Here is a 25,177-nt window from a genome sequence, read left to right as displayed (position 1 = left end):
AGAGAAAGACAAACACCATATGATTTCACTCATCTGTGGAAGAGAAACTAACACAGGGATAAAGAGAACAGTTCAGTGGTTACCAGTGGGAAGGCGGTTGAGGGGTGGGCATAAAGGGTGAAAGGGCGCACTTACATGGTGATGGACAAATAATAAATGTACAACAGAAATTTCACAATTTTGTAAAGTATTATGACCTCAAAAAAAAAAAAAAAGCCATTCTAAGGCCAATAAAAAAAAGTTAAAAAAACCAAAAAGCTATTTGATGATAAAGTTTACACCTATGTACAGAAAAATATCTCTTTTTGTTGTTCTTGGTAGTAAGCTGACATTAGTATTTGCAATTGGGCCTATTTTCACTACTTAGATTCTACTGAGTGTTGACCACTGGGCACTAAGACCATAAAAGGGGGACATGACCCAGAACACAACAAGCTTCAGTGAGCATCTCATCCATTCCTGTGACATCAATGGCCATAAAGGTGACTTTCAAGTCTGTGACCTGCCTCCTTAGCAGACATGCCATTTCCAGTTGCCTTTTTGATATCTCCATTAGGTATCTCAAAAGAACTAAAATATAAATTTTAATAACTCTTAGCCAAATGCATCATCTTTTCCTACTAAACCCACAGCTCCTTCTAGATTCTCTAATTCAATCAGTGACTATTCTTTCATCTTTTCTCATCAACCTTATCTTCCCTCATTCTACTTCTTCAGGCTATACAGCTAAATTTGTTGTTAAGCATTCATTTTTTAATTTTCCTATGAAATACAATTCAAGAGCTTATTAGTTTAACAATTATTGTACTTCTGGGGCCAGTCCCGTGGCCAAGGGGTTAAGTTTGCACACTCCACTTTGGGGGCCCATGGTTTCGCCAGTTCAGATCCTGGGTGCTGACGTGGCATTGCTCATCAGGCCATGTTGAGGTGGCGTCCCACGTGCCACAGCCGGAGGGACCCACAACTGAAAAAGTACAACTATGTACCGGGGGGCTTTGGGGATAAAAAGGAGAGATAAAATCTTTAAAAAAAAAAAGCAATTATTGTACTTCTATAATACTTTAAAATCTTTTAATTATGAATTATTTCAAACATATAGGAAATATAAGAAAATTAAATGATATCCAAAGATATTAACATTTTGCCATATTTGCTTCATATCCCCCTTAAAACAAGAGGAAACAAAACATTATAGATACAACTAAAATCTTACCTTACCTGTACCCTCTTTACTTCCACAGATATAATTGCTATCCTAAAGTTAGTATGTATTATTCTCATGTCTTTGTACTTTTACATGTTCACTATTGTTTTATATTTTTAAATTTTACATAAATAATATATGGATGTATTGCTCTGAAACTTACTTCTTTTCATCTAATATGTTTGAGATCCATACTGATGATATAAATGCAGTTGATTAATTTTAAATGCTGTATGGTGTCCCATTGTATGAATAAACCACAATTTATAAATTCATTTCCATGTTGTGTGACATTATTTCCACTATTTGCTATTCCAAATAGTGATGCAATGAATTCTTGAACATATCTCCTGGTGCAGACATGTAAGAATTTCTCTAGGGCAGATATTTGTGTACCAGAACTTGGTTATAATTTAGTCACATGGCCACACCTATTTGCAAGAGAGGATGAGAAATGCATTCTTTATTCTGGATGGCCATGTACCCAGCTAAAAATTAGGAATTCAATTTCTAAGGAAGAAGGGAAGTACAGATACTGGTATTGTGGTAAGCAACTAGCAACCAGCAATTGCTGCCATTTTAAGTATTTCCAAATGTCTTTGAAAACTTCAAAGAGGTTATTCCAATTTATACTCCTATCAACAATGAATAAGAGTTCCAGTTTCCCCATATGTTCTCCAATAACTCAGGCCATCAAACATATTAATTTTTACCAATCTGATGGGTGGGAAATAGTATGTCCCTGTTTTAATTTGCATTTCCCTGATTACCAAGGATGAGCATCATTAACTATTCTAGTTTCTTCTTCTTTGAAATGACTAGTCATTTTTCTATTTGGTTGTCTATTCATTTTTTATTGTAAGAGTGTATATACATATACTTGATACCAATTTGCCTTGAAAATTTTTACCAGTCTTCAGTTTGAGTATTCACTTTTTTGATGATTTGTTTTATTATGAAGAAATTTTTAATTTTCATGTATTTATTGCACAGACTGCTAGTTGTCTGCCAAACTCCATTCTCCCCTTCTTCCATAACAATAGTTGGAGCTAGACGTATGTCTACTCAGCCAAGCTACAATTCCCAGCCTCCCCTGCAGCTTGGAGACTAAGTTGCCATCAGTGGGATGAACCTGGAATTAATGTGTGCTGCTTCTGAGTACAGGCCTTAAGATATTGGGTATGCGTTCAACTACTGTCTCTTCACCTTCCTTCTTACTGTCATGTTAAATGTTAAAAACTAGAGCAATCTTGCAAGCTACATGTTGAGGATAACAAAGCTGCCCAACTAATTCATTTTTAAAAACCTCTACTATAGCTTTGTCTCCTCTTAAAATTTCTAATATTGTACACTTATGCCTTTTAAATTAAATTTTGACAAAAGTTTGTCTATTTTATTAACCTTTTCAGAGAACCGACTTTAGTTTTCTTGAGCCTCCCAATTGCTTCTTTGATTTCTAGTTCATTCATTTTTGTGCTCATTTTTTTTTCCTTCTTCTCCCTGAAGCCCCCCAGTACATAGTTGTATATTGTAGTTGTAGGTCCTTCTGGTTGTGCTATGTGGGACGCCGCATCAGCATGGCCTGACGAGTGGTGCCATGTCCCCACCCAGGACCCGAACCAGTCAAACCCTGGGCCCCCAAAGCAGAGTGAGAAACCTAACCACTCAGCCACAGGGCAGGCCCCATTTTTGTGCTCATTGTTATTATTTCCTTCCTTCTTCACATCTTTATTACAGTTTTCCCCTAGGTATTTTTTTCAATGTCATTGCAAATGGTATTTTAAAAATTTCCTTTCCCATTTGTGTCTTGCTAGTATACAGGAATACAATTATTTTTGTATTTTGACCTTATATCTAGTTATCTTGCTAAAAGCACTTATTAACGTTGATAGTTTGTAGATTCATTCAGATTTCCTACCTACTGTCTGTAGGACATTACACAGCCATGTCCCCTGCAAATAAATTTTATTTATTCTTTACTAATCTTTATGTCTTTTCTTTCTTTTTTCTTGACTTATTGCACTGGCTATGAGGCTAGGACCTCTAGTATAGTGTTATATGGAAGTGGTGAGAGATGACATCCTTTATGTTGTTCTCCCTTCTCCCCCTTGTTAGGGGGAAAGTATTCAGTCCTTTGAGTATTATGTTAGCTTGGGTTTTTTGTAGGTGCTCTTTATCTGGTTGAGGAAGATGCCTTCTATTCTTAGTTTGCTGAGAGTTTTTACCATGATCTATTCATATTTTCTATACCATATACTCTCAGTTTTGGTAAGTTGTGTTCCCACGATGTTTTTAAATACACTAAATTAGTCATCATCATTATTTTATACATGCAATCATTGTTTCAATATTCCCACATGTTGATGATCAACTTTATGCAACATTTTTTCTTGCAGTCCACTCCTTCCCTCTGGGTTTAACTGACTTCTTCCTCCTGTGCCTCATTTAGCTTCCTATAATAATTATCAATGTGAGTGGTGAATTCCCACTTCTTTTGGTCTGAAAATGTTTTTATTTAGCACTTACTCTTAAATAATAGCTTAGCTGGGTATTGCATTCTGAGTTACAGTTGTTTTCTCTCACCCCTTTCAAAATAGTATTCATCTTCAGACCTCTCTTGTTGAGAAGTATGCTGCTAGCCTAAATGTTGTTTCTTTGTTTACAATCTTTTACAGTTTCTGATATTATCTTGTCCATCTTTGAACACCCTATAACAATTTATTGGTATTTCTTTTAAAGTATTTACTATATATTATTTAGTCATTCTCCATACTTTAGCCTTACTTTGTATTTTTTAGACATTTTCCATAATTGCCTTAACTCCACCATTAGAGAACAAGCTACCTAACACTGTACTAAATGCTATACATCTTTTACTATAAAGAAGCACCATGTTCTCTTCTGGAATGGGGAGTGGCACATAATGAAAAAAGATCCAAATGACCTATCTGAGTTTAGCATCAGAGGTTTGTCTCAAAGAGTGCCTAGATATCAATTTGTTGACAATTGGCTAATGTTTAAGAACAAACAATAAATGAGTAAATTATCTATGCATTGACTATTCTGTTCACAATTTATTGTTTGGCTTCCAACAGATGGTTGGCATTCTTACTAGGGACTGTTTAAACATCAAAAAGGTATTTGTTAAGCTCAGCAAAGTTTTCACTTGTCAACATGGGAATTTATCAGTGTGTATACAGATCTGACTCTGAGTGAAATTATCCGAAAGGGGAATAGCCCCAACTATTCCCCAACTAGACAGTCTAAGCTGTTTCCATCACTGGGGTTCATATATATCTGAGCAATTCTGAAAAAATAGGAAGACAACCACCTAAAATCTTTTTACATGAAAGACTGAGAAGTCTCCTGGGAGTAAACTTATCTTAAGCAAAGCGAAGATTAGATAGCTTGATCTTGAAACAAAGTCTTGGTGCTTAGAGGAAACAAGTAATTTTGAATGTACCGTAGTTCCGGAAACTGGGCATTATCCCCAGCTCAGACCACCATGGATTCAAATTTATGTTCTAAGAAGAGAGAGAGCTATATAAATAAAAATGAAGGGGGCCAGCCCTGTGGCACAGCGGTTAAGTGCACACGTTCCACTTTGGTGGCCTGGGGTTCGCCGGTTCAGATCCCGGGTAAGGACATGGCACCACTTGGCAAGCCATGCTGTGGTAGGCGTCCCACATATAAAGTAGAGGAAGATGGGCACAGATGTGAGCTCAGGGCCAGTCTTCCTCAGCAAAAAGAGGAGGATTGGCAGCAGATATTAGCACAGGGCTAACCCTCCTCAAAAAACAAAAAAATTCATATAAAAATGAAAATACCTATTTGTATTAGAACCATTGATGGAGTATATTGTAGACCATTTTGGAACCTTCTGACAGAGCATATCAGATAATCAACAGTGAACACTGCAGAGCTTTGGCATCTCCCTATTATCAGAATATTCGTCACCAGCTGAATCCAAAAGCAGCAGCAACAATACACACAGAAGAAATGCCTGACAGGAGGGGTGACACGGAGAAAAACCAGTAACAGAGATGGGGATGGGGGGGGTCAAGAACACTAGTGATGCATACAGCACAAGGATCAGGGCTAATTTAACAATATGGTCAAGGTATGAGAGAGAGACACAAAGCCTCAAACTGAGAATGTTAGAAGAAGACTATTTAGGAAGGTGAATTTTTTTTTAAAGATTGGCACCTGGGCTAACAACTGTTGCCAATCTTCCTTTTTTTTTTTTTTTTTTCAAGGATTGGCACCTGGCTAACAACTGTTGCCAATCTTTTTTTTTTTTCTGCTTTATTTCCCAAACCTCCCCCCCCCCGCCCCCCCAGTACATAGTTGTATATCTTAGTTGCAGGTCCTTCTAGTTGTGGGATATGGGACGCCGCCTCAACGTGGCCTGTCGAGTGGTGCCACGTCGGCTCCCAGGATCCCAACCCTGGGCCGCCCCAGCAGAGCACGCGAACTTAACCACTCCGCCACGGAGCCAGCCCTCATTTTTTTTTTTTTTTTTTTTTTTGGAAGGTGAATTTTTAATCGACCACATTGAAGATAATTACACTCACTGTGAATAGGATGTTTTAAAATTAAGATACTTCTGATTTTATGAAAACATTTGACGATTTTAATAACTGAAAAACTCCTACGTTTTCCTCTAGTTTAGTCCTCTCAACGGCTAGAAATAGAATGTCCCCAGAAATCTTTCACAGAATGACAACCAAGATGAAGAATGTCATCCAAGGAACTGAAGTCTGGGGGTAACTCTAAGTTTAATCTAATTTCAAAACCATATATGCCATTTTACTGTAAAGTAATACTTTGTACTTACAAAGTGTTAGGGCAACATCTTTCTTCAGCTTTTCTAGGTGGGAGAATGAACACAAAAACTTACGCGATTTGCTAGCCCAGATCCGTCATCTCTCTTATCTTTTTTGCCACAAGCAGCACCAACGTGCATTCTAGCCCAGGGAGTGGGGCATGTCCCGGCAATGTCACCGCGGCAGAAGTTTTGAAGGAGAGGGGGCTGAGCAGAGAAGGTAGAAAGGTGACTCCAAAATACCGAGTGGAGCACCAACCCCGTATAGTGTAGACTCTGCAGACCACTTGAGCTTCCTTCAGGGACTGGACAAAGGCACTTCTCGAGGGGGAGGAGTACAGGCTCAAACTGAGTGAGCTAAGAAACGGAAAGAGCTCCCCCAGGTGCCCCACAACCTCAAATTAGTTTCCTTACTTACCATTCCACGGCCAAAAATAACCCACTAGTGAGATATAGCTATGCCAAGTGCGGCAGGTATCAGTTAAATTTCCTCCTCCTCTGTATGAATTTGTATTATTTATAAGACACTTGACACATGTTTAAACACTTGCATAGCTCCTCAGTTTCAGGAAATATGGCTTGTTCTGCTGAGGGGAAAAAAGCATATAATGAGGGAGTTAACAAGGGCTGATATTTTTTTACAACATTCTTTAAAATCTGAAAAACCTCTTTAAACACCAGGAACAGCTTAAATAATTCACTCTAGGCCTTCGGGGCCCATGTGGACGTTTCCCACTCGGTTCCCTTTCTGGCCACGTTCTCCCTGGGTTTCATCTCAGGCGGTGGGCCTCCACCACCACGTGTGGCCTCGAGGCCTCACGCCACCCGTCCTCCGGCCTCGGGACCCCGGTGGCCCGCGGGACCCCGGGAAGATCGAACCCCGGAAGGCGCCCCCACGCCCTTTGACCCCTGGGCGCGCAGGACGCTGGGAGCAGGCGGAAGTGCGGCATCGAGGGGCTTGGCGGCCTGTTGTGGCCTGGAGGAAGTGGCTTCCAGGCCGCCGGGCAGGCCTGGTAGGCAGCTGCGGGAGGCAAACGCTGTCGAGGTGCTGGGTCTCCGGCCCTACCCCGCGGACTTTACGACCGCTGGAAAGGAGCCAGGAGACCACTGCCCTTGACCCACGGCCCGGCCCCTCCTTGGCGGGCGGAGGAGGGCGGCCTACCCGGGCAGGGCCCGCGCGGAGGCTCTAGGGGCGGCATGGAGGCCGGCTGCGCGGACTTCTGGCCTTCGTGGCCGTTGTTTTTCCGCGAGGGAGGTCGACGGGAGCTGCGTTCTCTCACGTCTCTCGCACTCCCGGGGGCCCGGGAATTGTGAAACCGGCCTGCGGGCCGGGCAGGGAGGAAGGAGCGCGAAATGCGGCCGCCTAGCGCGGCCAGGGTGGCGCCTGCTGCAGGGCTGCTGCGGCAGAGGGAAGCACCTGCCTCCGCCCACCTTGACCCCGAGGCCGCGGCGTGGTGCTCCCGGCGCCGCTCCGGGCCGTCCTCGCGGAGGTCGGAGAAGGGCGAAAGCCAGAACCTCGCGGCCCTCGAGTGCTCCCCTGCCAGGGGGCGACCGGCTGCCCTTGACCGAGCCCCGCTCGCCAGGGCAGAGAGAGTTCGACGCTCCCGAGGAGGGAGTCTCGATGGAGGAATTCCTCCTGCTTCGCTTCCAGAGTTGAAAGCCGGGAGGCCGTCGGTTCTGCAAAGAGGAGCAGTCGGGCGCAGGCAAGCAAGCAGCTGATGAAAGTAATTGTCCTCGCGCACACAGCCCAGCGCCCAGGGGCGCGCGTGCACACAGACACACACGCACACACACACGCACACACACAACTTGCCTCATCTAGCTGCCCAACCTTAGTATTCCGGGCATGCGGTTCTCAACAACTTGCTTGACACAATAACAAAGACATTTAAATGCCAGGACGCAGACTTCACTTTTTAACCTGCTGAGAGGAGCTACTTTCAAAGCTTCCCCACCGCGAATAAACTGACAAAAAATATGGGGTGCACTTATAAATTAAACACCTTACCCTCAAAGCAACGTGCGTTAATCAGGTTTCTAAGGCAATAGCCATCTCTGTCTTTTCCTATTCACCCAAATAATGCCCCAAGAAGGAACCCCTTTACACGACAGAAAGCTGGGGGAAAAAATGAATTATACCCATTGCTAGTAAAAATCATCTTAAATCAATAGAGCACCACTTGAACTTGAGCTTCCATTGTTTCACTGAATCATCAATGTTTTTAATTAAACAGAGCTACCCTTTCTGTTAAAACATTGCATAAAAGGGTTAGGTTTCTACTTTTGTTGAGGCAGCTGGCGTTTGTTGGCTGTTGTGTTTGAGCAACAGACTGTTCAATAGAAGCGAGAAATAGCTCAACGCGCTCTTAATAGACCTGTTTCAACAATGTACCTTGAAAAGGAATACATTGTGTTATTGTGTTAGTTTGCTACAAACCTATTAAAAGAAAAATAGCATCCATCAGGTCTAACAAAACGCATTTGTATTGTATGTACTTATCTGCTTCAAATACACTTCTTGGCACAATGTCTAGAATTCAACTAGATCATCAAAAGCTGGACAGAAGAACACATACCAGTTAGGTAATGATACACGGGCTAAAAATAATAATAAAGGAAGATCTAAGCAGACGGTAATCGCCTCTTTTTGTTTATCATGAGAAATACAGGCAACCCTACTGCAATAGAAAATATATTGCAAAAGTGTGGACTCCTATGACAAAAATTTTTAAAACATTTCTAGCATGGGAACATTGATTCAAATCCCATATTTGGAACGAATCTGATACGCTTTCGATAGCAATTTGTTTCAGAGAAGGATTCAGGGCAGACGCGATGCATTTTTAAAGCAGAATTAAACAGCGCAAAGAGCCGGTTCTTTAGGGAAATGCGTGAAACAAACAAATCGAAAGCAAGGGTTCTAGCCAAGGGGTTGGGGAGCAGCGCTGTCTGGCAGTAGGAAAGGAAGTGCTTCTTGAAAGTGCTCTCTTAAAAATGATTCTTAAATTTAGTGTATTTTAAACACAAAACGAAACTTGAAGCATAGAAATAGGCGACATTGCTGCTGTGAGACGGAACCTATGATATGTTTCAGGGAGTGCTGCCACTTGGACCACAAACCTTAGAAAAACAGAGCCGCAAATGATGAAGCTAATTTAGCTGTGAGATCCGCTTAGCAGAAAGGACACCCAAAGTAGCATCTGTCAGAGGGAGACATCTTTTGCTTCCATGAAAGGCAATCAGTTTTGTTTCCAATCTCAGAGTGCCCAATATTCAACTTTCAAGCACAAAAATGTTGGGGACACAAGAGAATAGTAGACTGCCTACAAGTGAACTCAAATGTCCAAATAAGAAAACGTCCATAGATTACAACAGCACCCTATTGGAGATGTTTATGTCAGCAAATAGGGGAAACAATATTTTGGTCAATACAGTCTATTGTTTTTTTACATTTCTGAATTAGTAAATTATCACGTGAAGATTTAGAAAAATGTCACCCTGAAACTTCAGATGATAGTTTTGCCTTATTGTAAAATGCTATGTTAGACTTTTCTAGAGGAAATTTGAAGTTAGATGAGTGATATGACTGCTCTCTTCAGTTAAAACATTTTCGTTTCTCAAGAAAGGTGTGTGTATGGAGGTATGGGGAGGTGGTTGAAATGTGTTTGATTTATACTTTAACACTTCACTGATAATGTCTCCTCTCTAGAACAAATCAATTTTGAATTAATTCCTTTGGATTTAAAAAATGGAAATGAAATCATAAACCCCAAATTACATGTCATGAAATTAGTTTCTCATAAAATTGACAGCAGAGTTGACATTTCCAAGGTGAGATTTTTTTATGTTTTAGATAATCTACCAAAGATGAAAGGAAGTTCACAATAAATTGGTTTGACCATGACATGAAATGTGGTTACTAAGCCTTTTTAAGAAGTCTTTGATTTACATTTAGAACTTTTAGAAATGTTTGCATGTCAGAAGTTATGCTGTCTAGGGGGAAATATTTGATGCATTTTAGTTTCAAGAGATTGTTCAAATAAACAAAGAATCATAGAGGGGATCCTTTGAAAACCCAGCAAAGGGAGAAATGTATTTTAGAGGAAGACTGTAATCTGATTCCTTGTTTTGTTCTTCGTCTTGAAAATCCTTGATTCTCTACTCTTGCAAAGAATTTTCAATAATATATAAAGGCTAGTTATTTTTACTTATTTCTCTAAAGTAAAAAAAAAAAAATCCAAATAGTATGTACTGTAATTTGTCTCCCTTTAAAGAAGAGGAAAAAGAGGATCACATATAGATTATTTTCCATATGCCTGCCAAATTTTGCTAGAAAGAGACTTTTGGCCTGTTAATTCATTAATCACTAATATCTAGAAAAGTTTTATCCAATCAAATATTTTTTAAAAAGTCTTTACAACTGTTGATCCTATGCAGCATCTAATTTGAAAGATTCTGTAGGCTACATTTTCAAAGTGTCGAATATCTTTCCAGTTTCTTGGTCTGCCTTAGGTAGGCAAATGATTATCATTTCAGATTTCCTTTGCCTTTTGCCTCAGAAGTATGGAAAGTAAGAGAGGTTAATATTTTTAAAACATTTCTGCCACACGAGATTATTTCAATGCCATTCTCTGGTGTTGTGTCTGAAAAACGGGTGGCCCAGCCCGCTGCCCGCAGCGCCAGACATTCAGCTGGATCTACCCCTGGGCACAGTCGTCAGAGGGAAAAGATTCAGCTTCCAAAGTTGATTAAAAACAGCCTAAGAGTTTCTCCCCTGCTAAAGAACTGTGTGGCTTGAGAAGCTGAGTATGCCCCTTCGGAGAGGAGGTGGCTGAGGTCTATATCCCTTTCATATAGGAGTTCAGGGAAGCTTGAAAAAAGCAGTAGATAGCGGGTTGCAGAAAGACAACTAGTCCACAAAAATCCAAAGTTGAAATTCGCTTTATACCATTTAAGAGAAATGCTGAGAAAGAGCGATTCAACCTTGTAATTTTTCACCTTAATTAGAAGGGAAAAAGGAAACATGCACAAACCAACGACCTACTGAGATGCTTGGGAAATGTTAACTTGTTTCTGAGTTACCTTTTTTTTTTTTTTTTTTTTTTTTTGCTTCTTTCAGCTCATACTTCAAAATATCCTTCTCCTCCCAAAGTTATATTCTGGATGATACAATTAAAACAAAAATACTGAAATACAAAAATGAACTTAGAAATGAGGAATGTGTAGCTTGGTGAATAAAGCATATGCCTGTCAGCATCTTCTTAAAGATATGTTGTTGTTGTTATTGCTTGTGATTTTTTTATGGTAAAAACTAGAGACATCCAAACAGGAATCCAAACATAAAGAGCAGTGGGAGGTTTCCTGATGTGTTTCAATAATAAAATGAAAATCGTGTCTGTATGTGCCTGTGTGTTCCCCTTCGATTTGAAATTTTATTCCAGAAAGTGGTGCAATTTGTTACTTTTCTTTGTGGGCACAGGAGGAGGAAAATATGATACATTTGGGGATTTTTCAGTAGAACTATGTTTAGTTTTAATTTTCCTGTATTTTAAAATAAACACTTTCACCAAAGCATGTTTGATCTTTGCAAGAAGGAAATATACATTGTGAAGGAATGTGCAGCAGTTGGGTATGAAAATGGGGTTGTGACTCACAGCTGCAGGCAGAAAAAAAGGCGTCGTGGTGTCAGCCAGAGGTGTTCAGTCTAATAATTCAAGCTGTAAACTGTATCCCCTAAAATTACCTACATAATAAATCATTGTGTGAAGAAAAAAAGTTTGGACTGAAAAGTGTAAGTGAAGCAGAATCCTCAGGAGACTTCTGTGCTGGGACCTATTGGCAATGATGTGAAATATGGGTTTATTTTGCCCAAACTTTAAGGATCAGAATAATACTGGAAATTATTCCTGTACAGATGATTTTTTTTTTTTTGCCTTGGATTTCAACACATTTCTACATAGTCTGTTGCAGAAATGGGCTTGCATTTTTTTCTCTCCTGATCACAGAGCCGAAACTACTTTATGGGATTTACAGTCAATTTATACAGCTTCAAGAGAAAACTCAATTCAAGAATGGCTTGTTTAAAAAAGAAAAATAATGTAAGTGATCAAATACATATCAAGAATGGAGGCAGAAGTCTTTCTGGAAATTCCCTTAGGTTCCTGTCTCAGATTTCGTTATTGTTTATAGGTACCAAAGAAAACACTACAGCTATGTAAACTGGTGAATTAGCTTGCCTAGGAATTCACTGCTAGATTGAAACGCTTAGACACTGCGGTTGGCAAAGCCAGTGTCAAATCCCGGAGACTTGAGAAACAGGAACCTTTGGGGGTAGAATGCACCCGTTTGGAGTAGAAAGGAACTCAGTGCCTGGAGAAAAGATGCAATTGTCAAGAGGAAGTTTAAAGGCCAAGAATACACGAAGTCTTTGAAACAATAAGGGTGAGGAAGTCAAGAAGCAGACTCGCCAAAGCCACATTGAAACAATTTATTTTATAGGATACCCTACATTTCCAGAATTAGTGAGCAGAAGAAGCGCCACGCTGGGAACGCAGGCTGTAGGCTCTCGCGCTCACACCCGCACTGCGAGAGGGAGAAAGTCAAGTTGACACGGGTCTCTTTCGCCTGGGCATTTCAAATGAAAATATAAAGAGGAGGGCGGGGAGAGAAGGAGACAAAACGAAGCTCGAAAAGAATGACTTCGACGAAGTCTGCAATAAAGATTAACTGGAAAAAAGAAGTCCATAGCAATTAAAACTCCTACCCTAGCTCATTAGTATTCATGACCGAATGTCCAGCTTTTCTGTTTATCTTTCTCTCGGGATCAATATCGGAGCAGCGTGGGCCGGGGAGGAGCCCAAGCCGGGCCCTGCGTGCGGCTGACCTTTCGCGCCCTCCCAACAGGTCAGAGCATCTTCAGAACCGCCAGGCCAACGCCGCGCCCATGCTCATTAAAACCACCATTCACCTGCCAGTGGGGAGAGGGAGGGGGAACAGGCCCGGGTGGTGGTGGCGGGGGTGCAGTGGGCAAACAGACCCAACCGACTCCAAAGAGTTTCGAGAAACCACACTCGGCCACGCCAACCACTGTGGGCCCAGTGGGCCGGGAGAAAGAAAAGAAAAACGAGCTGCGTCTGCAGCAAGAGGGGCAGCGCGGCTCCTGGCCTTGCCCTCACTGGCTCCGCCAGGTTCCAGACCCGAAAATTTGTCTGGGGGAGGCAACATAGGACCCCCCCCCCCACCGCCGCCGCGACACCGCCCCCCCCTCCGCCCCTGCCAGAGAATCCCCCCCTAGCCCTAGCCCGGCGCAGTCTGCAGCCTCACCAGGCCGCCGCCGGCCTCTGAGGAGTAACCCGGTCGCGGAGCGTTAACTACGATGATTGTCTTTGACATTATTAACAGTATTATTATTTCTACCCCCAACCTTGTCTAGCGGCGCTGCGCTCCGTTCTGCTCCCCAGGACCACTGGTTTGGCCTCAGGGACAGAAAAAACTTGGCTTCGGGAGGTTAGGAAAGAAAGAGGCGGAGGCAGGGGTTGGAGAGGTGAGGTGTGTGTATTGGGGGGGGGGTCATCTTCTCCTTCCTTCCCTACTGGTTTATCTGAGAGGTGAGGGGGCGCCCTTCCCCCACGTACACCCGGGGGTCAGAGGGCATGCGGGCAGGCCAGACCTCACACTCCCCGAGGAGTGGGCCCGAGCGATCCGATTGCGGGTAGCCCCCACCCAACTTAGTCTCACACGGGTGACTCGACGTGCGGGGCTCAGAAGTGCGGCCCAGGCCGTGGACTCTCAAACGCCAAGCTGGGTGGAGAGCGCAGGGCAGGCCTGGCCGCCTCGGAGGGAGGCTGGAGGCGGGTGGGGGAGCTGGAGACAGCAGAGGGGTGGGGTGGGGGGGGTGCGTTTCTTGCTGGGTCCTCCCGTCAGCCGCCCCCAATTTCTTCGTCTCAGGTCCGTCCCACCCACAGGAGCCTGTGTCTGGGGGATGCCGAAGGAGGTGAGTGTGTGTGAGTGCATGTGTGTGTGTGAGTCTGCTGGGGCGTGGAGAGAGAAAGAGAATGTGTGTGTCAGTCGGTCTGTCCGTCTATGTGAGCGCACGCAGGTGAAGGGGCGCCGCCAGCTCTGGCCTGGTTGCTAAGCTCATCCCGAAAGGCGGGTCAGGCGGGATGCGCGATGCGGGACGAGGGCGAGACGCAGGGCTGGAGACGAAATGAGGTGTCACCTCTTCCAAAGCTCGTTGGCCCCTGGGAACAATAGGGAAACGTGAGAGGGCGTCGAGGTGACCGCCGCACGGACAGTTCCAGGACTGGGCCCTGTAGGGGCGGGGCGGGAGTGGGAGGACGATGGCTCCTGGTACCCAGCCTGAGATCTGGGCGCTGGCGGCGCAGGGGCGGGGCGGGGCGTGGACACTGCAGCTCCAGTCTCCCCACAGCCTTGACCGTGAACTCAAACCCTCGGGCTGCCCTGGTTATGTTTTACAGAAGTTCTCATTCGTAACACCCTGTTCAAACTGCCACAGCTGCCTTTTGGTTCTCAGGAGCCCAGCGGCTCCAGCCTGAGGGTTTACGCCTGATCACCTGATCCAGTCTCTGGAAGGATCTAGATTCTTCCTAAAATGAAAACCCAGCAACACTGTTGGGGCCAGGGATGGGGAGAGGGGAGGTTAAAGAGGGGGCGACATTTCTCCTGCCCTGCTCCTAGCTGCCAGTTAAAAATAGAAACCGTTCATTGCTGTCTGCTGGGGGTAGCAGTGGGCTGAGGAGCTCCAGGTTTCTGTGGAACTGGAGGGATATCAGACTATAATCAATCAATCCACAAGAACTTATTGAATGCCTACTTTGGATCTCGAGGGCTGCTTTGCGGGGCATGTGTCCGTTTAAGTAAAAACGCATCTAAGGGGTTCAACCGAATCTTGGTGGGGTGTTATTTCGAGGCCTTTATTTCTTAGCTCTTGGACGCAGGCCTAGCTCGCCCTTTAGGTTATTTCCGTGGCGTGATGTGGAGGAGGGTAGAACCCGAGTCCCTAGTGAGTACTTGGTGGGTCCCCACATGTCCGGGTATGCTACTGGTGTGCTCACCAGGGACCTACCAGAACACACCTCCTCCAATCCTGCCAATCCTGGCACGCAACCGGTCGTCTGGAAAGGCCAGACCTTCCTTGCCAAGCCTGGGATGTGAGCGAACAGCACGGAACACAGGGGAACCTGAACCTCCGGTCCAGCCTGTGATCTGTCCCTGATCTCAGAGTTTCATGAGGAAAATACACCACTAGAGACTGAAAACTTCCGTCTGAAAAAGAGACAAAGGGCCCAGGGGGTGGGGAGGAGGAAGAGAGAAGGTGCCAGCAGAAAGGAAAGAGCCCGGGACAGCGTGGGACACCGTGCGATGGGATTTGCTGGGCCTGGGACCTGTTTCCTTTACGCGAGTCCCGCCAGGCCTCGGCCCTAGCAGCCTCCCCTTGCTTGAGCCCAGAGCAAAACCGACCTGGCCTGTGGTCCAGGAGTGACCTCCTCCCCGCTTGGGACTTTAGGGGACCTCACTGACCCGAGAGAAGCTGATACCGGTGCCAGTTATCATTGTGGTCATTAATAATGCAGTGAGGATCACGATAATTAATAATAATAATGATGGGCTCCCAAGGGGGCTCCAGCTGCCTCGGGATAAAGCGACTCTCGCGTTGAGAGGAGTTTCTCCGGTGGCTGATGGAGCGGAGAACGAAGAGAGCGAGATTGGGCGCTATGAAGTTCAAGTCGACTGCGGTGACTGCAGAAATCTTCCTTTGGCTGCGGCAGTCGGGCCTCCCTGCGAGCAGCGAACCACAGCGCAGCTCTGGTTCGCTAAGGGAGGCAAGGACGGCCTTCGTCTGTGGTTCTGGAGTCAAGGCAAGGGCAGGTTAGAATTCAGGTCCATTTAGGCAGAGGGAGGTGGGGGGATTCCTGCCCCCCCCCCCCCAACACACACCTTCAGGCCCAGGTGCCTCATTGTGGCGCAAGATCTTGGGCCGCCAGCCCCCGCGGGCCTTCCAAGTTGAGCAATTCTGACATCTTTGATACTCACACTTTTGCCATCTACCCCTCCCCCCATCCTGTCTCCGGGATTCGAAGGGCCGAAGAGAAAGGCGGAGACTGGACCACACTGTCGAGTGCGTGACTTGTTTGAACAAAGCGGTGGGATGCAGGGGCCGAAGAACTGGGAGCCGTTTTTCGGGAAAGATGCTCGCATCGGCTCCTCACATCCTAGGGTGGGCCAGGCGACCGATCCCACACTGTGATCTTCCTCTTCACGCCACCCCCTTCCCACTTTTATTTCCTTCTGAAAACTAGGATCAGCGCTCCAGGACCTAAACGGACCTCCGGTAGGTCTCCGACATTCAGATCTGGAAAGCGATCCAGCCAACTCAAAGCTGTGACATCGTGCTCCTCTCCTTACTGTTTTCCTCCTTCCGTCAAATGAAGAAAAGATACTAAAGTTGCCCCCCCACCCCATCCTTCTCCTTTGATTGGGCAGGTGTCTCAAGGCCAATAATTTCCACCCACATACAAAGAAAGTTTAAAACATTTAGAATAGATCATCTCATTCTTGCACTAGTTATGATGTATATTTAACCTAATTCCTTCGCCCTGTCTGCCACAGGGGTGGGGGTGTGGGTGGGCGTTGAAAAACCCTAAACGATTTTCCTCACAGCTTATAATGAAATCTTATAGTGAAATGTCCCAAGGATCAGTAACATATGCCAATTATTTTAATAATTTTCCTTAATATTATTAGGGGTTATAAATTTGACTTTAATAGGAGGTTGATTGCTTCAGGAGATGGCTCTTGGGCAGTTCGCAGGGCCGCTGGGGAGGGCTAGTCCGGCGTCTGTCACCCTCTGGGACACACACACACATAGCCCCCAGGCTGGAGTCTCCCTTCCCACTGAATAGGTGGCGTGGCCTCCGGGAGGTCAGGGTTGCCCTTCTCTCCCCAAGCGGCCCTCCGGCCTAGCCTGCCTGGCCCTGTGGCTCAGTCGACGGAGGGGAAGGAGAGAGAAGCAGCGGTCGCGCGGCAGCCACCCGAGCTCTCGGTCTACGCCTCAGAGCCCTGCGCGCAGCTGACCGATCCTATGGAGGTGTCGCTGCCGCCGCCCAAATCTTTTCACCACTGGGGAGGGGGGTGGAGGACCTGTGACTCGGGAACTGCCAGGACCTCTCGGAGCTACAGGGTTACTCAGGAAGATGGAGATCTCTTGATGGCTTAGGGATTTAAAAAGAATTTCCCCCATTCCTACCCTTTGATTATTAAAATTATTTTTGCCTTCTTCCTACAGCATTTTGTTTGAAAACTCTCTATTAATAAACTCTTTCAGAGGAGAACTAAGGCTGCGCAACTTAGAGAAAAGCTGTTGGTTGGTGCTTCTCTTCACTTCCACCTGGCCATTTTAATCTATGTTATTCTATTTTATCTCACTGAATTCTTGAAACAGTTCTTTATTTGGGGGCCAATGGCTTGTTCTTTCCTAAATTAAAACGTACTCTATCACCTTCTCTTGAACATCCTGCTTATTGGTGTACAGCAGTTGTGCAGATAAGCAGGATTTCTCAAGCAAGCTCTCTTTAAAATTTCAAGAAAAAACTTTTGGTAGAAACAGACCCTTAAACTATAATCATCGGGCCATGTTCAAAAACAAAGTACTCCGCTCAGTTTTAAATGTGCAATTAAAAATAACTGTACCTCAGCTTTTCAGAGGGAGGGAGAGGAAAGGGGGCAGGGAAGAGAGGGAAAACAAAGAATAAGGAAATGTTTAGTGCTCTTAAACCCAGTCCAAACAGCTGAAAGAAAGGCATTCCCTCAGATAATGGAGCCATTAGAAACTCTGAAGGTTTCTGCCACCATTCCTCCAGGGGCTTTCCAAAAATTTAATTCACTCTCAATGATGAAACAAAGGACCTTGAAAATAATTCTGAGACTTTCTGCCAAAGGGGCAGTTTGGCCCCGTTTCTATGCATACATACACCTTTCTTCCCAGAAGGCGAGGTGGTGCCTCCCATTCAGCTGATCCATACCCACATCAACTCCCAGCTGCCTCCTTCCCATTTTCTTAAATAACTTTGCTAGAAAAAATAGTATGTTCATGCAGTTTCAACACATTTTATTATATTTCTGTATGCATTACTCTCAAAACATATCACAAGAAATGATCAAACCACTTAAAACCTTCAAATAAAAAAATCTGAAACAGTTTATGCCCACAATTGTACATATTTATAGTTAAGAAACATTCTTTATAAATATTGTTTCCTCTGTAGCAAGTTAATACCATAATTTAATTACAAATGGATAAATATGGCAACGGGTATTTACAGAAGGAAGGGTGTTATTATGGAAAAAGCTAACAGCACGACATTTATTCCCCCCCCCCCCCACAATCTTTCATACAGGAACTAACAAATTGTACTTGCAAAAGCACTAAAACATCACATGTAAACCCAGCTAACAAAAAAATACATTCATAAGCGTTGGTGGTGGCGTGGATGTGTGTGCTGCAGATCAGTGTGCTGAAGAGACAGAAGGGAGACTTTGGCACGGCTCGTTTTTTCCAGTCTATAGTCGCATGAAGTTTACAATCAAGTTGCCTCATAAAAAGGAACACAATATTCAATACCACAATACAAAATAAACCATTTTCTTCCACATTACTTAAAAAGAAACCGGATAAACTAAAAAGAGAAAAAGAAAAAGCCCATCACTTGGGGAAGGGAAGGGAAGAAAGGAGGGAGGAACTCAATCCGGAGAGTTACGAATGGACAAACTTCTATACACCAAGAAGCCATTAAAACCACCTCGGAGAAGGAAGGAGGAGTCCGCTATGTACACAGTCTGTCAGAAGACTGGGAATGGGGTGGGAAGGAAAGCGGGCCTGGAGGAAGGCAAAGAGGGTTTGGGTCAATATTTTTATGGGTTTTTGTTTTTTTTATTTTTTATTTTATATTTTCAGTTTTAGAGACTCCGGAAGGGATATTTTTGCTTTTCATGCTTAGATTATTTTTTTTTAAAAAAAACTTTTAAAAATTCTTCTGGTAAAATCATTTTCATCATCATAAAAATCAGATTCATAATTTTAACAACACGATCACAGGGTGCCCTTGGCGCGCTCGCCATCAGGAGGGCTGCTGCGCCAGGATGCGGACAGGGAGAGGGAGAGAGGTCCCAGCCCCTCACACGTACCATTCATTAAAGTTGGAGGAGAGGCCGCTGTGGCCTCCGGCTGTCCCGCTGCCCCCGCCAGAGCTGCTGCCGCCCCCTCCGCCCGACCCGCCGCCGCCCCCGCCGCCACCGCTGCCTCCACCGGAGCCGCCTGCGCCGCCGCTGCCAGAGCCTCCGCCCCGGTGTACCGCGGACACCGCTGCCGCCGCCGCAGCCGCCGCCGCCGCTGCAGCCGCCGCTGCCGGCGAGAGGTTGGAGCTGCTCTGGGGCTCGGCGCTGGGGGACACCAGCCCCGGTGGCGTGGATGACTCGTAGCCGGAGCTGGCGGCTGGGGAGGACTCGGAGCCCTGCGGGGAGGACTCATGGACCTGCAAGACAAAAGCCGGGAGGGGGGACCAAAGGGGACTGGGTGTGAGTGCAGCTGCTGTGGGGCCAGGCCCCTGGACGGGAGCACCCCCCCCCCCCAAAATGCTCCCGCCCGCCACCCTGGCCAGGGGAACCCTCGCCTTCCCAGGCCCGCAGAGGTTGTCCAGGCCGGTTGTGAGCCGGCGCCGCTGGCCGGCTGCCTCACCCTCCTCCCGGCCTCCCCGGTGGTACCTTCATGTGTTTCCGCAGCGAGCTGGGGTGCGTGTATGACTTGTCGCACATCTTGCACAGATAGGGCTTATCGGAGGTGTGGACGTGCATGTGCTTCTTCCTGTCGCTGCTGTTGGCGAAGCGCCGGTCGCAGCCCTCGAACTCACACTGGAACGGCTTCTCCCCTGTGGACCGCAAGCATGGACACTGGTTGCGGACCCCCAGAGTCCCCCGGAGCTCCCACCCATCCTGGAGGGGGCAAGGCCGTGTCGAAGAGGAAAGAGGGGCGAGAAGGGCCTGGGTCCCTTCAACAGGTCGGATTCTCTCTGTGGTAGAACTAAGATGAAATTAACCGCCTTCCCACCTGACAGTTCTGCTCACTTATTTCCTATTTCACTTTCTTCCAGACTGGCGCCCATTTCCTCAAGTTTATAACGAAATTGGGGTGGCATCTGGCCCTGCGCGCCTTTCTATAGGGCTTCTTGGATTCACAGCTTCTAACAAGTTGGTCTCTCCACGGAGAAGCTGTTATTATGACAAAATATTTGGGGCATTATCAAAATCACACAGGCTGCTGGGCTGCTGTCGGTTTCTCTCTGGGGCCAGTAGGCAATTACATTTGGAGTTGCTGTGTGTTGTTTGGGGACCCGGCTGTGGATAGCGACTGAGCCAGTGTTTTTCATCCAAAATTCTGCAAATTGAATTAATCATAATTCTAGTCTCACTTCCAGTCCTTTAAAAATAAGCTGGGAAAAAGGGTAAATATTAGAGATAAGGCAGCATCTAGTGATTGCAGAGAGGCACAAGCCGGGCAGTGGGGGTGGGGGCATCAGCAAAGGCTTTCAAAATCTCCCTGTTTAATTTTCTGGCGGTCCCTGCATCCTGTTGCCAGAATTCCAAATGCTTGGAGTCATTTAGAGGTGTGAGAACTCAAACATCGCTCCACTTGGAAAGGAGACCATTTAACGTTAAATTCCATTAGCACCTAAATTGTTTTTTAAAGACATCCGCTCAGACACAGGACTCGAAAGCGAGTATTTCATGCAAATAAATTTCTCAAATTTTAAACCTTGTTAAAAGCTTGTCTCGCACCTCGGTTCCCTCCCTTCCCGGAAGAGAACAATAGGCCGCTGGCGCATCCCCACTTCGGAGTAAATATTGACGGGGAAAGTTGCTAAAACATTTGGCTTTCTTTTAGGAAATCGTCTGGCACGATTTCGGCTGGGACCTGGTCATAGATGAATAATCTATGAGGCGAGGAGTGTTTTTCTGCGGCTCTTTCTTCTCACGCGATTGCCCCGCGGGGCCGCGCTGCCCCGGGCTCTCTCTGACCGGGTTGTTGGTCCAAGTTTGGAATCGCAAACCCTCTGGTGCCCATTAGGGAATTTCACAAACTGCTGCGAACCCACCGTAAAGCGCCGAGACCCACCCGAGATGGGCTTTAAAAACACTTTAAAAACGAGAAATGCTTTACGGCTTAGGCTCACACCAGGCTCATTTAATGGGAAACAGTCCCGGGAAGGACGTTTGGACCCCGAGTAAAAGAGGTGGGAAAATACACAAGCCACTCAAACACAGACACACGCAGAGCAGAAAAGCACATTCAGACAAGCTGGCAAAATCTTCTCTAGGCTCGACTCCCGGGCACAGAGCTGGAGAGCAGTTTATTTTGTGCCTTCTATTTAAAACGGAAATTATTAACCAGGCTGAGCAAACGAAGCACTTGCATCATCTAAAGCACGCATTTGATGTTACACTGATGATTTAAAACTCAATTTCCGCACATGGAAAAACCCAGCCCAATAATATTCTTCCATTCTCCAACAAAAACAAGCCGCTGGCTCTCTCGCACACACAAAACATCACCCATCCCAGGGCAGAGGCTGGCGGTCGGCCCGTTTCTTCCAACCAACCAACCGCAGCCTCTCTCCCCTTCGCGCCCCGTCCCTGTCCCGGCCCGCCGTTACCTGTGTGGGTCCTTTTGTGGATCTTGAGGTTCTCGGAGCGCGCGAAGACCTTGCCGCAACCCGGGAAGGGGCAGGGGAAAGGTTTCTCGCCTGTGTGCACGCGGATGTGGTTGACCAGTTTGTATTTGGCCTTGAAGGGCTTGCCCTCGCGCGGACACTCCTCCCAGAAGCAGACGTGGTTGCTCTGCTCCGGGCCGCCGACGTGCTCCACGGAGACGTGGGTGACCAGCTCGTGCATGGTGCTGAAAGTTTTGTTGCAGCTCTTCTTGGGGTTGGTCAGCTGCTCGGGGTCGATCCACTTGCAGATGAGCTCTTGCTTGATGCACTGCTGCCGCATGTAGCGGAAAAAGGCACCAGGGTGGTGGTGGTGGTGGTGGTGGTGGGCCGCGGCCGCTGCCATGTTCATACCCATGTTCATATTCATGGGGCCGTACTGATTGTGGAGCTGCGCCGCCGAGTAGGGGTCGGTCCGCGGGCTGGCCACCTGGCGGTACTGCTCCGAGCGCCCGAAAACCTCGCCGGGCAGCCCGAGGCGCATCTGCCCGTTGAGCACATTCTGGGAGCCATGCGGCCCGTGCTGCTCCGGGAGGCCGGGAAAGAGGAGGTGGCCCTGCGCGTCCGAGTGCGCGTGGTGTAGGCCGCCTGCTCCCGGCCCGAACAGCCCGTGCTGCCCGCCGCCGGGCGCCGAGTCCCCGAAGCCGCGGCTGCGGAACAGGAAGTCCCGGGTGGAGTTGAAGGGCGGCCCAGAGTACGAGCCGACGTGCGCGGCATGGGGCCCGAGCGCGGCGGCGGCAGCGGCAGCCGCGGCGGAGCCAGGGTAGGCGCCGGGACCCTGAGACGTGAACGCCGAGCTCTGGCCCGGGGACAGCTCGTGTGCGCCCGGGTTAAGCTTGAAGGCGCCCATGTGAGCGGCCGCCGAGTCCACGAAGCCGTTCTGCGCGGCCGCCAGGCTCAGTTCGCGGTCCTGCATCTCGGCGGCCGCCGCCGCGGCCGCCGCGGCCGAGTGGTGATGGTGGCGCGCGAAACTGCCCACCCCGATGGCCGGGAACTGCGGCCCCGCGTCCAGAAGCATGGCCAGCACGCCCGCCCGCCCCGCCGGCCCCGGCGAGCCCCGCGCCTTCTCGGCTCCCACTCCCGCCCCGCGCGCGGTGCGTCCAGTGGCCGCCCGGCTCCGAGCGCAGGCGGCGGTGGTGGCGGCGGCTTCAACCCTGGGAGCTGCGCTCCCGCGCCCGCCGCCTCCGCCGCCGCCTGGATCTGCCTCGGGCGGCCGGGCGCGGAGCGAAAGCGCGGAGAGGAAGAGGAGGAGGCGGCGGCGGCGGAGGAGGCGCGGGAGGAGGAGGAGGAGGTGGAGGAGGAGAAGAGTCCAAAGCCAGGCGGAGAACCAAAGTGTATTAAAGGAGCTGCGGCGGGGGTGGGCAGGGCAGGGGGGGCGGGCGGGAGGAGGGAGCGGGAGGGAGGTGTGGGGAACCGAACCGAGAGGGGGGCCGACGGGGGGCGAGCTCAGCGCCCCGGCCCCCACCCCTGCGCGCACCCGCGCGCGCACGCACACACTCACTCGCTCGCACGCTCCGCGGACCCGGGGCCCGGCAGCGCCAAGCGGCGCCCGCAGAATGAAATCACAGCAGCGGCGGGGCCACGGTGCCCGAGCGCGGCGGCCGTGCGCGGGCCAGGCGGGCGGGCGAGGTGAGGACGGAGGCGAACTCCGCGCTCGGCGCCCGGGCCTGGCGCGCCCGCGGCTCCACCTGACCGCGGCGGGGGCGCTGGGGCGGCTGGCGGAGGCCGGGCGCCCTCTCCGCTGCGCGCTCGGTCGGCCGCTCCCTCCCCCACGGCCCTAGTTGCGCCGCCCCGCGCGCGGCGGGTATTGTTCGGCGCCGCGGCCGCGGTGTTTAGCCCTCCTGGTCCTCCGCGCTTGGCATTGGCTGCGCCTCGCGTAGTAAACTTGCAGCGGCCACGAATTCCCCCAGATGAAGGAAGCTGCCGCGCCGCTCCCTCTTTCTTTAAGTTGTGCGGGAGGAGGAGGAGGGGAGAGGTGGGCTGTGGGAGGGGAGAAAGCAAGCAGAGGGAGGGGAGGAGGGGGAAGCTGGGCTGAAAAACAATAACAACAATAAAAAAGTGATCTCTCGCTCGCTCCCTCCCTCTCGCCAGTCGGCCCCGGGCGCTGGACCCAGAGCGGGCGGCTGCACCCGCGATGACGGAGCTGAGTCCGCGGCCCGAGCAAGTGCGAAGGGGCCAAAGTCGGTTCCCCACTTTCGGCTGCGGCAGGCTCGGTTCGCCACCGCCTCTGTTTATTTCAGTGGGCGCCGCCGACGCCGCAGCCTTTTATTTTTTATTTTCTGTCTCCTCCTTTTCCTCTCCCCTCCCCCTCGCCCCCGCGTACCCGCCCGGCCTCCCTCCCTCCCTGGGACTCCAGGCCGGGCCTCCCGGTCACACCGCCCCTTTAACGGCGGCTCCCGCCCCGCCCGCCCTCCCGGCTCCGCCATTGGCCGCCGCGGCCCCGTCAATCCGGCGCCCCCGCCCCGCGGTCGGTCCGCCCCTCCTCCCCTGCGCCCCCCAAGCTCCGCGGCTGCCCGCCCGGCCTGCAAGCCTGCCGCTCGTCGCCCGCCCGCCCAGCGCAGCGGCTCCTCGGCCCGGGCGCCCGCGGCGCTCCCCAGAGCCGGGCGGCCGGTGTAGCGCGGGCCCGGCCCGCGGGGTCACAGCGCCCTTGGCCCGGTCGGGAGGGGAAGGTGCTGTGCGTTCGCACTCTTCCGCAGAAGCCACCGACTCCCCGGGGACCCGAGCCGCTCCCGGCGGCACCGAAAGCGGGAAGCTCTGGTCGCTGGAGAACGTGGCTGGCACGCGGGCTGCGGGGCGGGAGACTCTGGGCGCTGGGACACTACAGGCCCGGGGCCCCATCGGGAGCGCGCCGCGGGGAGCAGCCCGGGGGCAGGTCTACTGGCCGATTGGCACGCTCCCTCTCCCGGTCCCCCGAATTTGTAAACTTGCTCTGTGGTATTGGAAACACAGGTGCAGGACGGTGGGCCTAGAGAAAGCCAGACATGCCCCTTGCTCCCGCTCTCTGGACGCTCACCCAGATACCGCCCCCTCCCCGGCCGTGGCCCCCGCCCGCAGCTCGGCGCGCTCTGCTCCCCCCGCCGCTCGCGTTCTGCTCCGATTACAGCCGTAAACACTGGGCAGCGGCCCCCGCGAGGGAGGGGGTTGTTTGGAAGTCGTTTAAAGACAGTGTCACCCTCGGGGTGCATGCCCAGAAGCCCGGGCCGCAGCCACGGTGGGGTGGGAAGTGTGGGGACGCCCGAGGTGCGCGGCCAAGCAAGGCTCGGGCTGGAGTTTGGCCGCAGGTCAGGCTCAGGACCTCCGGAGAAGAAATCTCCAGTCTGGTAGGGCTTAAATCTTCTAGAAGATATTTATCACTCCTTCTTAGGGAGC

The 25,177-nt window shown here is 49.1% G+C and overlaps 2 protein-coding genes across 3 annotated transcripts; both read right to left on the bottom strand.

Annotated features, from left to right (window-relative positions):
* Positions 1–13,564: 13,564 nt before the first annotated feature.
* LOC138918462 (uncharacterized) lies at positions 13,565–17,289 on the bottom strand. Its single transcript, XM_070240056.1, has 5 exons — positions 17,124–17,289; positions 15,987–16,214; positions 15,570–15,896; positions 15,115–15,314; positions 13,565–14,269 (listed from the first exon to the last, which is right to left on the bottom strand). The coding sequence occupies exons 1-5, from the start codon at positions 17,287–17,289 to the stop codon at positions 14,183–14,185; spliced, it is 1,008 nt and encodes a 335-aa protein (XP_070096157.1). The 3' UTR covers positions 13,565–14,182.
* An 850-nt stretch (positions 17,290–18,139) lies between these two features.
* On the bottom strand, positions 18,140–23,156 carry ZIC2 (Zic family member 2). Of its 2 annotated transcripts, none has more exons than XM_023621780.2 (3): positions 21,755–23,154; positions 19,809–19,972; positions 18,140–19,579 (listed from the first exon to the last, which is right to left on the bottom strand). In XM_023621780.2, the coding sequence occupies exons 1-3, from the start codon at positions 22,824–22,826 to the stop codon at positions 19,223–19,225; spliced, it is 1,593 nt and encodes a 530-aa protein (XP_023477548.2). In that variant the 5' UTR covers positions 22,827–23,154; the 3' UTR covers positions 18,140–19,222. The 2 variants fall into 2 exon arrangements, with proteins under 2 accessions (XP_023477548.2, XP_070096515.1); XM_070240414.1 differs by having other exon boundaries at positions 19,439–19,616; positions 21,755–23,156.
* Positions 23,157–25,177: the final 2,021 nt, after the last annotated feature.

This window comes from Equus caballus, chromosome 17 (genome assembly GCF_041296265.1).
Source record: "Equus caballus isolate H_3958 breed thoroughbred chromosome 17, TB-T2T, whole genome shotgun sequence".
NCBI classification, from domain to species: domain Eukaryota; kingdom Metazoa; phylum Chordata; class Mammalia; order Perissodactyla; family Equidae; genus Equus; species Equus caballus.
Note: the sequence above shows the minus strand (reverse complement) of the source record. Positions and strands in the feature narration are given on the sequence as shown.